Source organism: Salminus brasiliensis, chromosome 14, assembly GCF_030463535.1.
Source record: "Salminus brasiliensis chromosome 14, fSalBra1.hap2, whole genome shotgun sequence".
Taxonomy (NCBI): Eukaryota; Metazoa; Chordata; class Actinopteri; order Characiformes; family Bryconidae; genus Salminus; species Salminus brasiliensis.
Window position 1 is genome coordinate 4,313,711 of NC_132891.1, and position 12,148 is coordinate 4,325,858.

A 12,148-nucleotide genomic window follows, 5' to 3' on the forward strand; every position below is an offset into this window, starting at 1 on the left:
ATATATATATATATATATATATATATATGTATACACTTTACATTAAAAGGCAAACATTGTCTTAACTTTGAATGGAAGTCAATGTAAAAATGATCCTCACTCTCCTGCAGAGTTTCCTGCCAATTTCTGGTAATTCTTATCTGAACCTCTCTTTGTTTTCCTCATTTGGATGATTGGGTGAAGATGGTGGCTCCTCATAATCTGTCCGCCGCTGATTTACAGAGATAAGCAACAATTTGCTCATCAGGTCAACCCTCCACAGCTGCCAGCGCTGAGCAAAAACACTGGAAACTTGGACCACAAGTGCAGATCCAGGTCTTAATGAATCATGCCCTCAACGTTTCTCCTATTATCTTCTCCCCTATCAAGAAAATGAGCAGAAGGACTTGAGGAACTTCCAGCAGATGTTTTCTCTTCTTCTTTCAAGCTTTAAATGAGATCCTCTTTAAGATATCGCTGTAGGGGTAAACACAAACAAATCTATGCATCCCATAGAAGTTGAATTTTTTTTGGAAAGACTACACAGGGTATTCGTGAGGAGCCCCGGAGGGTGGGGTGGGGGGTGGGTGGGGGGTGTAGCGGAGGGAAAGAAGAAAGTAATAGTTAGACTGCGGTCACCATGGTATGCAGACAGCCATGAAAGGCCTGCCTGTTGCATCTTGCAAAATTCACTTTCTGAAAAACGGCTTTCACCTCAAAACGTTTCGCAGACTTTACCTTCTGCTGGTTTTCTAGCAGGTAAACTGTGGAGGGAATTAATAAGAACCTCTTGGGACGGGTTAACCCCTTAGATTCTGTCACTCTGTCATTAGTACATCACTGCCATAATGAACACCAGTGTCATAGACCCCAAAGTAGAGCCCTGTGGGACGCCACAAGACATGCTAAGCCAAACAGTGACCATAACATTCACAATAGTTTCTGCATGAGAAATTATTATTATTATTATTATTATTCATTATTAATAAAGCCAAGGATTTAAGGGGTTAAGCCTAGTCCTGGACTATATTATCTCTGGCCATTCGAAATATTGTGTCTAAACCTAGTCCAGGACCTTAATCCTTTTCTGGGAGATGACCTCTATAGACCTCTATATGTGCTGTATTTGTCGTATGTAGTATCCAAACTCCTTTTCAACACTAAGTACTTCAATGAACATCCCAGGAACATACACTAAAATGACAAAAGTATTGGGACACTGCCTCATTCATTGCTTCTTCTGAAATCAAGGGTTTTAAAAAGAGCTGATCCTGCTTCTGTTGGAGTAACTGTCTCTACTGTCCAGGGAGGAAGGCTTTCTACTAGATTTTAAAGCAGCATTGCTGTGAGGATTTGATTGCGTTAGTGAGGTCAGGATGTTGGATGATCACCACCCCACCTCATCATCCCTAACTCCCCAACTCATCCCAAAAGCACTGGCATGAGCTCCACCACCATCATCATTCCAGAGAACATAGCTCTTCCACTGCTCCACAGCTCAATGCTGGGGGCTTTATACCCCTCTACTAGCTCACTCCTGGCATTAGCTATGGTGTGTATATATATAAATATATATAATCATACTTCTCTACATGCAATTTGAGGTAGCTGAATACATTAGAATCGGATTGGTGTCCACAAACATTTTGAGTGGGGGCTCAATGGTTAAAGCACTGGGTTCTCAACTTTGTGGGTTCAATACCTAAGGCTGGTGAACTTTCACCTTTGGACACTATTAAGATCTAGTCTATACCTTATAGCAGTAGTGTGCTGTGCTCAATTGGGACACAGCCACTGTTCATATTTACCATACAGAGTCAGAAGCCACAAGAGTAAGTATATCAGAGGTCACTGAACTTCCTTACGTTCTTGTTTAATGCTTTGATTATGGATCATAAACTTCTTAGCTACATTAGCCTTATAGCCTTGTAGCTTGTAGCCCTGTCCAGGAGTGTTCCTGCCTTGTGCACAATGCCGACCCAGACCAGGAAGAAGCAGATAAGAAGGAGGATGGACACATGGACAGACGGCTCATTTAAGGACAGTCATGGCTGGATCTACCGGGGTGGCATTGGGTGTCAAATGCCACCCTAAAAGAAAGCCTTGCCACCCCTGGTCACTTATTCCTAATATAAATGATTTCACATAAAACGTCAAATGCAAGACATTGATTGAATGAGATTGGGTTTGTCTGCCATATGTTGCCACCCCTCCATAATTCCTGCCCCCCTCTCGACACCCCATAAATATTTCACTGGATCCGCCCCTGAGGACGGTTTTTCTAATCAAAGTAATTCCAAATTAGTCACTGGTCAACGCTGTGTTGAGAACTAGCCACGGTCACACTAGACTTTGGTTTCCTTTGACTCTAAACCAGTAAACCCTGGTTTAGTAGAACATCTCTAGATGATCTGCTGGTGGCTAAAGTATCCCACTCAAATAAAATCAGACCTTATCCACAGATAATATCTGGCTAACTGCAGTTGTGTGGTCAGAAACCACGACGAGTGATGAGTGCAATGGGCAATCAAATTCACGGTGGGTGTTTCTGTTAAATTGGACATGTCTTCCAAGAATAATCTGATCCAATCTTGGCTTCTGATTTGAATCCTGACATCGGTTTGTAATTTCATCCCATTCAGAAGCCAAAGTCTGGCCGAATTCCTTCTCAGTCTGAGGTCAGTTTAGTATCCCAATATATCACGCAGTAGATAGATTCGCTAGACAGATAGTAATAAAACACAGTGCAGCGCTGGAGTCCACATGCAGGCCTTGCAGACTTGGAGTTTGCGGCAGGCAGTCGCTTCCCAGCCATCTTCACATCTTCACACTCCTCTCGGGCAAATTCCTGTACACACTCCGTCTGGCTTGGAGGCCCGTCCTGAAAGGCACGCTGACGTTCTTAGAGGAAACGCTTGTGGTTAAGAGCACGAAACTTCGATGTAGGAGTTAACTTTCTTTGACTTTGACCTGCTCAGAACAGAGGGACTGAAGTATGTAATTCACTTCGGGTTGGTGTGGCGATGATGGGCTTTCATATCGTATTCGTTTACAGCCTCGAGCATGTGTTAGCATGTAGCAAGCAAGACACATTCCTGCTAGTAGAGTTTACCCTGAGAGAACGGCCGCCTTACTGACAGAGAGAGGTGTGTCTGTTCTGCAGCGTTATGCAGTAGTGTGTAAAAGTCCAAATGTTTGTGGACACCCCTTCTAATAAATGCATTCAGCGTATCTAGGGGTTATCTAAGGGGTTAAGCCTAGTCCTGGACTATATTATCTCTGGCCATTTGAAATATTGTGTCTAAACCTGGTTCAGGACCTTAATCCTTTTCTGGGAGATGATATCTATAGACCTCTATATGTGCTGTATTTGTCATATGTAGTATCCAAACTCCTTTTCAACACTAAGTACTTCAATGAACATCCCAGGAACATACACTAAATGGACAAAAGTATTGGGACACCGCCTCATTCATTGATTTTTCTGAAATCAGGGTTTTTTAAAAAGAGCTGATCCTGGTTTTGTTGGAGTGGCTGTCTCTACTGTCCAGAAGGGAAAACTTTCTACTAAATTTTAAAGCAGCATTGCTGTGAGGATTTGATTGCATTCAGCTACAAGAGCGTTAGAGAGGTCAGAATGTTGGATGATCACCACCCCACCTCATCCTCCCCATGGAGCACCATCAACCATCCATCATTCCAGAGAACACAGTTCTTCTTCCACTGCTCCACAGCTCAATGCTGAGGGGCTTTATACCCCTCTAGCCCACACCTGGCATTAGCTATGTTGCCAGTATGCTCATATATATATATATCATACTTCTCTACATGCAATTTGAGGTAGCGAAATACATTAGAATTGGATTCTAAAAGTCCAAATGTTTGTGGACACCCCTTCTAATAAATGCATTCAGCTGATCTAAGCATGATTACATCAATGCTAACACACAGCTTGTCTAGCCCTTATGGAGAAGCACTGGCAATACAATAGGACTCTCTGGAGCAGATAAACATCATGAACCTATTGGCACCATGCTGCCTAATGCCAGGCGTGGGCCAGAGGGGTATAAAGACCCCCAGCAGCATTGAGGAGCTGTGGAGCAGTGGAAGAAGAACTGTGAAGAACAGTACTTTTGGGGTGAGCTGGGGATGATGATGATGATATGGTGATCATCCAACATCCTGATCTTACTAACATATCTTGTTGCTGGATGCAATCGAATCCTCACAGCAATGCTCCTCCAAAATCTAGTAGACTCTAAAGCAGGATCGACTCTTTTTAACACCCTTTTTTAACATTTCAGAAGAATCAATAAATGGTATCTACCACAGAGAGTCCCAATCTAGGGACTAGATGAGCTGTGTGTGTTTGTGCATTTGCACCTCTGTGTCAGCAATGGGTGCTAAACCTAAATCGGCAGATGAATGCATGTATTAGAAGGGGTGTCCACAAACATTTGGACAGGTAGTGTCCTAGATTTCTGCGTGACAGTGATGATGTATATGTATGTATGTATGTATGTATATATATATATATATATATATATATATATATATACACACACACACACACACACACATATGCATGTTTGTGCATGCATGAGTTCTGCCATGCATGTGCTTGTGCTTGTCTCCCCCAAGGATGTGGGATGGAAAAGGAATGACAGGAAGTCTGTTAAGCATGAACAGGAAACGGCTGTCACACACCGTCCCTTGCAGGCGAAGTCTGCTTATTACCTTCACAGACCACTCCAGGCACTCCAGGCACTTCCATTCAGGAATTTAGCAGACGCTCTTATCCAGTGCTTTGCTATTTACCCAAGAAAAATCTCAGCTAGTTTAAATAGACTAATAATTCAAAGATCCTCTAATCCTAGACTCTACTGAACACAAGTCAATATGTAGACCATAATACTCTACTCTTCACCCCAGTTCTCTCAGAAGAGGAGGGTCTTCAGTCTGGGTTTGAGGACAGCGAGTGTTGGACTCTCTGAGCCGTTCAGACACCCAGGGGAAGTTCGTTCCACCACTTCGGTGCAGGACAGTAAAAAGTCTGGATGCTCGTCTTCCGTGGATCTTAAAGGATGGCGGGTCGAGCCGAGCCGTACTTGAAGCTGGAAGGGCTCTCTGTGCAGATCGGCTTTTGACCATCGCCATCAAGTACCGAGGGGCTGGCCGGCCCAGTCTTGGCTTTGTAGGCCAGAGTCAAGTATTCATTAGGAACAGCGTTCTGGTCGGCCACCTTCAGGAAGACCTTCCTCACAGTCTGTGTAAATATGTAGAACATAGAACATTTAGAACTGCGGTCAACATCCCTGCCAGTACCGCTGCTAAGAGTCTAAATTGCATCTATTACTGTCACATCCACAAGCTTGCTTCTGATTGGTCAAAGAGATGTTAAGAAGCCGCCCCTGATCAGGTTATGCGTGCAGCATACGTTGGCATGTTGTGCACCCCAGTAAAAAAATGACCTACAGTGACCTAAGCCAGGGTGATGTGATATGAAGAATGATTCATATTTATTTAGAGGAGGCAATTTGGCATACCGACTGACCGACTGACTGACGGATGGACCTCGTTAAAACCCAGCATGCACAAGAACTGCCTCTGGTTTTCTTAGAAGAGACTTTTTCTAGTACTGGCAGTCTGACCTGGGCTCGGCAAGCTGCCGAAGTCAGGCCCTTGAGCAAGGCCTTCCACCCTCGCTGCTCAACAGTGGCACCACGTATCGAGCATGTGTGCTCACTAGTGTGTAAGTGTGTGTGTGTGTGTGTGCTCACTGCACAGGTGGATGAAAGGCGGAGGCCTACACTAATGGTGGATATGATGGCTGTCCAGGAATAATTCATACCCTTTCTGATATCTGTCTCTTTACCTTCTCCGAGTAAATGGTCACCCAGCCCGTCCTGCTGGAAGACTGCCCGCTGAGGTCCCCTCCACCTGCGTCAGACCAGCTGCCCGCCCCCCATCCCCACCACCACCCATGCCAGACCAGCGGCACAGCCTCCTACCACTGCTACCTGCCTAATGTTCTACCATGTTCAAACCTAAATGGACTCTTAACCATCTGCCACTATTAATATCACCACTATTAACCATCACTGATATGACTATATTAAGTTATACGTCACCATGATTATTATATTATGATTATGAACACGTTGCACACCAGAGTAGTACAGAGGAGGACGGATCGGGTCCCACTTGTGAGTCTCGGTTCCTCCCAGGGTTTCTTCCTCCAGCTCTGAGGGAGTTTTCCTTGCCACTGTGGCCTTTGGGGGCTTAAGACAGGGGGTCTTAGGTTTGCATGATTGTGTAAAGCTGCTTTGTGAAAAAAGCGCTGTACTAATAAACGTGACTTGATTTGATGAGGTCTCAGAAATAGATGGACGTCTGAATTCTGGCAAATACAGACACCAGAAAGGTCACGTGAGCGGAGATGCATGTTCATACAAGTTAAAAATCCATGACATTAGTGTGAAATGTTTATTTGTGTTTTAATATAAAATGATAAAAAAAATACTGAAACTGCTTAAAACTTTATACATCCAGTCAACGTGATCTGAAGTGAGAAATTAAAAACAATTACTGTATACATTAAAAGGCAATTAGCAGTGTACGGAAATATTGCAGGTGCTTTATGTGAGGGCTCTTCAGTAGGGCTTTAAGAAAGGATAAGAAGAAGAATATAAGAGCACCTAAAAGTTCCTGCAGTTTAAAGCTCTTGAGATATAAAAACACAGAGTAGCAAGAACCTGCTGTGTTATAATGACTGCCTTCCTTTGAGACGTTTACACTGAACAAATGCAATGCGTTCAAATCAGCTGGTTCAAATCATCATTTTAATACAAATAAATGTATTACCTTGACCTAGTTTGGTTTTTCTGATTACTTCCTCTTGACGTTAACTGTGGGGAAGCAATATATTTTATCAATGGTGCTACTTTGGGGCTAGTAGGACCACCAGAATGTGATTTCAGGGTTCTCTGAATGTGCGTTTTCAATCGTCCTTTGGCATTCTCTTGCTTTTTAGCGCCCCCTAGGGTAAACATGCCTCCACGGCTAATGATCCTGGTCCCTGGACCGGTGTAACCACTGAAGGTGTTAGCAGCAGCAGATTCTGTAAGCCCGGTAAGTTGTAAAGTGGAGCCTCCATAGATCATATCAATAAGCCTTGGGCGCCCATAAAGTTGGTTCACCAGTTGTCCTTCCTTGAAGCACTTTAGGTAGATAAAGCCCCCCCCCCCCAAGACCTGCCTGATGTTTTGGAGATGTTCTGACCCGGTCATCGTCTAGACCATCACAGTTGTGTCTCAGATTCTTACGTTTGCCAACACCTTCAAGAACTGACTGTTCAGTTGCTGCCTAAAATGTAGATCCACCCCTAGACAGATGTAGCCACCTACAGATAAATCAGAGTCAAAGTCAGTGGTACTAATGTTATGGCTGTTCGGTGGATTTCTAAGAATGTAGGATTAAGAGATATGACTGAGTATAAAGGGGGGGTGATGGGATGGTGGGGTGGTGGGTGCGGAAACTTCAGGACAAAGTTGTGATGGATTTTATAGGACGTTAGACTGAGAGGAGGAGGGGCTTCAGGCACATTTCTCCTCCCACAATTCAGTTATTATTTCATAACTTGACCTACACTCCAAGAGAAGTATTACCCTACTCCATCCAATGTGTACTATGCTTCTCCTCCAAAACGTAGCGCAGTAGGTGCTAGGTTGTCTGTCCATTTAGTGGGAGGTGTGATGGGGTGGTAAATATCTCACCCACAAGAATGAGACATTTTCATGAGGTAAAATGAGCTCAAAAATGTTAAAAAGTGGTGAAATATTCTTTCAACATTCTCAAAATGAGATATTTTACACATATCGACCAGATTTCAGATGATTTTACTTGCTAATGTATCATTTTTGCTGTGTTTCTGGATGCATTCGGCAAAAATATATAGATATTTTTGATATTTTTCCTGAATTCTTCCCCAGAATTCTTGATTTTGACTATTCCATTAAATCAGAGAAGCCTCTAAACTCTGTAGTGCTGTGCCCCCCTAAGATTGGACTGAGACGCCATACGACATGTGATCTACTTATGATCCGTCAGCCATGCCATGAGGCTTAGCAGGCTTAATAATAATTGTAATAAATACAATACGTTTAATTTCCGATTACATGGCGTGGTTTTATGCTGCGATTGAGAAGCTTAAGCCGACTGTGGGATCAGAAGTGGGGTAGCGGGCTGCTAGAGGATGTTAGCTGTGATGAAGACGTAGATTCTGGCCAGGAAAGTGGTGAAGGTACCCTGCCTCCACAGCTTCATCTCTACGTCGATGAGGAAGTCGCGGGGATGCTGAACCTGCCGGTGAAGGTAGATGGCGCCGGTATACGCGTTCAGTTTTCTCGTGCTGAAGAAGCCATCCTCGTTACCCTTGGTGATGCTGATGATGATGTTGTCTCCGGAGTAGATAGGGGAGGGGCCAATGCGGAAGATCTGAGCAGGGATGATGATGTTGGTCTGGAAGCTCAGCTGGTAGTAGGTGATCCTCGCCGGAGTGTTCTGGCAGTCCACGAAGTTGGAGCAGCTGATGCGCTCGCAGCGTCTGGAAGGGCAACGTCATTTAATATTAACAATAGACAATAGTACATTACGTGTCCAAATGTTTGTGGACACCCACACCTATTAAAGAATGCATTTAGCTACTTTAAATTGCACCCATTGCTGACACAGTTGTTGTAGATAAGTGCTGCTAATAGAATAGGACTCGAAAACATTGGCATCATGCTGCCTAATGCCAGGCGTGGGCTAGAGGGGTATAAAGCCCCCCAGCATTGAGGAGCTGTGGAGCAGTGGAAGAAGAACTGTGTTCTCTGGAATGATGGATGGTGGTGCTCCATCCAACACTTTTGGGATGAGTTGGGGAGTTGTGGATGATGAGGTGATGGGTGATCTTCCAACATTCTGACCTCACTAACGCTCTTGTCACTGAATGCAATCAAATCCTCACAGCAATGCTCCTCCAAAAGCTAGCAGAAAGCCTTCGTCCTGGACTGTAGAGACAGTTACTCCAACAAAAGCAGGATCAACTCTTTTTAATACCCTTGATTTCAGGTGTCCCAATACTTTTGTCCATATAGTGTACACTAAGGACCAAGACCTGCTGAAATTTCCAGCTCAGGACCAGCTGGTAGCTGGTTTCAGATGGTCTAAGCAGGTCTTTAATGGTGAAGCTAGTTATGTTGGTTAGCTAGCTGGTTAACCTGGTTGACCATCCAAACTCATGACCAGCATAGGGTATGTTTTCATTAGAGACCAGTATGGCCTTGGTCATCATGGATAACCAGTGTGGTTAGGCTGATCAAAGATGTTTGGTTGACCAGCTTCGTCAATGCTAGTCAACCACTTCGGTCACTGTGGACGACCAGCAGGGTTAGGCTAGTCAAGTTTTTTCATGTTGGTCAATTAGCTCAGTCATGCTAATAGATCACACTGGTCATTGTGAGTGACCAGTGTGGTTAGGCTTGTCTTGCTGGTCAACCAACATGGTCAAGCTTGGTTATGATTGACCAGTCAAGCTTTGGCTGGACAATGTTGGTTGTCCAGGTTAAGACGGCCATGCTGGTCAAGCTAGCCTGGTCATACTGGTCATTGGTCTTAACTAATGAAAACCAGATATACAATTGATATACATGTCCAAAAGTTTGCAGACACCTGCTAATTAAGCGTTATCAATAGGAGTTTGTCCTGCTTATCTGCAATAGCAACCTCTACTCTTCTGAAACATGTTGTAAGGCATTTGATTGCATTCAACCACAAGAGCACTGTTGAGGTCAGATATGGATGATTCGATGGAGCTCCTTCATTCCAGAGAATGCAGCTCCACTGCTTCACAGCTCAATGCTGGGCGATGTTCGGCATTGGGCATGAGGCTCATGTGTGGCTCCCATTCTGCTGGCCAAGGGAGCTGATGGATAGTGAAGGATGCAGTGTGTGTCGTACGTGTCTGAGACTCTGCGGAAGTTCGCTGGGCATTGGAAGGACAGGCAGCGGAATCCACCCTGGATGTTATAGCAGGTTTCCTCGACAGTGCAGTTATGAGCTCCGAGCCCACACTCGTCTATATCTGAAACACCACAAACAGGGAATAAACATTTAATAACAGAATGTGTGAAGGTTTGCAGCCATCACTGAAATGACCCTCTCTACTCAAATCACTTTTTGCGAGCGAATATCTCACTGTGGAATTAAAAAAATGTAATATTTAGATAATTAAAGGGGCCATATGAGACATTTCTCATGTTTTGAGTGGCTTTATGTGCCATTATTTATTTCCACATAAGGATATATTCAAATGAGCTCCGATTGGCAGCCCTGCATTATAGAAAGGCTGAACACTGCTTACAGTTTCAATGTGAATGGGTGGGGCTTACGTAAATGCATTGAAGTTCTTTAATGACATCACAAAAACAATGAACGGTACGGACCCTTTAAATTCAGCGATTGGTTCTGTATACAGTATACACTCCCTACAGTTCTAAGGGAAGTCTTGCATAGGCTCTAGTTTTCTTACATCGTCCTGCAAGATCACCATGACCGCTGGTGGACCTTGCTGTGTTGGAAATGCTTTAGGAAAAGATGGTCTAAGCAGGTCTTTGATGGTCAAGGTGGGTAGCTGGTTAACCTGGTCGACCAGCCAAACTCTAGACCAGCTTACTGTATGTCTGATGTGTTGGTCTATAGGCGTGACCAACTTGACCGAGTTGGTGGACAAGCTGGTCTAGTTCTATGGGAAGTCTTGTATAGGCTCTTGTCCTGCAAGATCACCTTGACCGCTGGTGGCGTGTGGCAGGGCCTGGTTCCTAACTGCTTAGAGTTCGGGTAAAGTCGATATTCGGTTGACTACTTGATCACTCACCTCTGCATGAGCGCCCGTTAGGGGACATGGCGTAGCCGTGTTCGGGGCAGGCACACCGGTAGCTGCCGGGGACGTTCACACACTTGAAGGCACAAAGGTGAGAATTCTGAGAGCACTCATCCACATCTAGATGGAGAGGATATACAAGAGTGTAAGACATCTCCAGGCCTTTCTTCCATATTTGGCTCAGCTGGATGATAAAGCTGTTGTTACCGTCACAGGTGAGGCCGTCCTCTCGTAGGTAGTAGCCCTGTTTGCAGTAGCACTGGAAAGAGCCGTAGACGTTGCCACATTCCTGACTGCAGGGTTTATTCAGGCACTCATTCACATCTACGAAATACAGCGTGTTCAGTAGTTGTTAGTGAAAAGACATGCTTTTATACTGTCCTTCTAACCCCAAAAAATATGCTACAATGAAGACGTCCTCTTTTTAGGGATGTACAAAAGTCGCAGAGTCCGTTTGGGGATTTATAAATCGTGTAAAATGTCAGGATTTTGCATTGATTTCTAGTCAGTGTTTGTTTCTACAGTCGTCTGATATTATCGCTTAGGCCCCGCCTCTTCCCAGACACTACTGGTCTACATGTACCCGCGTTTTAACTGTCTCCAACCACCATTTGTGACCTTATTTTGGTGAGCAAAACAAAAGCGAGCTTTATTGGAACTGATAAAAGCCTCGACGTATCCATTTATCAGCCAAAACTGAAGCTAAAGCTGGTTCTAATGCTAACTCTCCATTCCACCTTAAATAGTGCCGCCGTTACAGTACATACATTTCGACAGCAGAACAGAGCGGCTGCGTTATTTAAGGTGGAACGGAAAGTTCGGGTATGAGGAAAACTTCAGCTTAGCGTTAGCTCAGAGCCTCGCTGTAAACGTGGCATAGCCTCGGTAGACGGCTCCCAGAGCGGCAGGTAAGAGTGAGTTAGTTAATCTGTCAGAAGAGGAGGATCTACACCCGTTTTTGTCCGTGCTGCTAAAATCGACAAAGATATTTAACTCCATTATCTCCATCTGGGAAGTAGTGCTAACGTTCCTCCCATCCTGTCTTTACTCCCGATTTCCTCCTGGTTTGAAACCACCAAACTATGGTGGAAATGCTCTGTTCTGCCAGCGGGAGAACCACACTCCTTTCTCTGGTTTTAAACCAGCTCTGAACGGCGCATTCAGAACCAAGGAGAAGGAGGAGGCTAATGCTAATGCTAAGGCTAATGCGAACACACACACACACAAAGTGATCAGACTGCACAG

The 12,148-nt window shown here is 44.5% G+C and overlaps 1 protein-coding gene across 1 annotated transcript in view; it reads right to left on the reverse strand.

Annotated features, from left to right (window-relative positions):
- Positions 1 to 6,451: 6,451 nt before the first annotated feature.
- The window catches only part of LOC140577142 (fibulin-2-like), a 56,899-nt gene continuing 51,202 nt past the window's right edge, over positions 6,452 to 12,148 (reverse strand). The window contains exons 15-18 of the mRNA XM_072696975.1: positions 11,111 to 11,227; positions 10,898 to 11,023; positions 9,982 to 10,105; positions 6,452 to 8,584 (exon numbers count right to left, since the gene is read on the reverse strand). Of these exons, the coding sequence (XP_072553076.1) occupies positions 8,227 to 8,584; positions 9,982 to 10,105; positions 10,898 to 11,023; positions 11,111 to 11,227 (725 nt within the window). The 3' untranslated portion in view covers positions 6,452 to 8,226. The remainder of the gene's footprint in view (positions 8,585 to 9,981; positions 10,106 to 10,897; positions 11,024 to 11,110; positions 11,228 to 12,148) is intronic.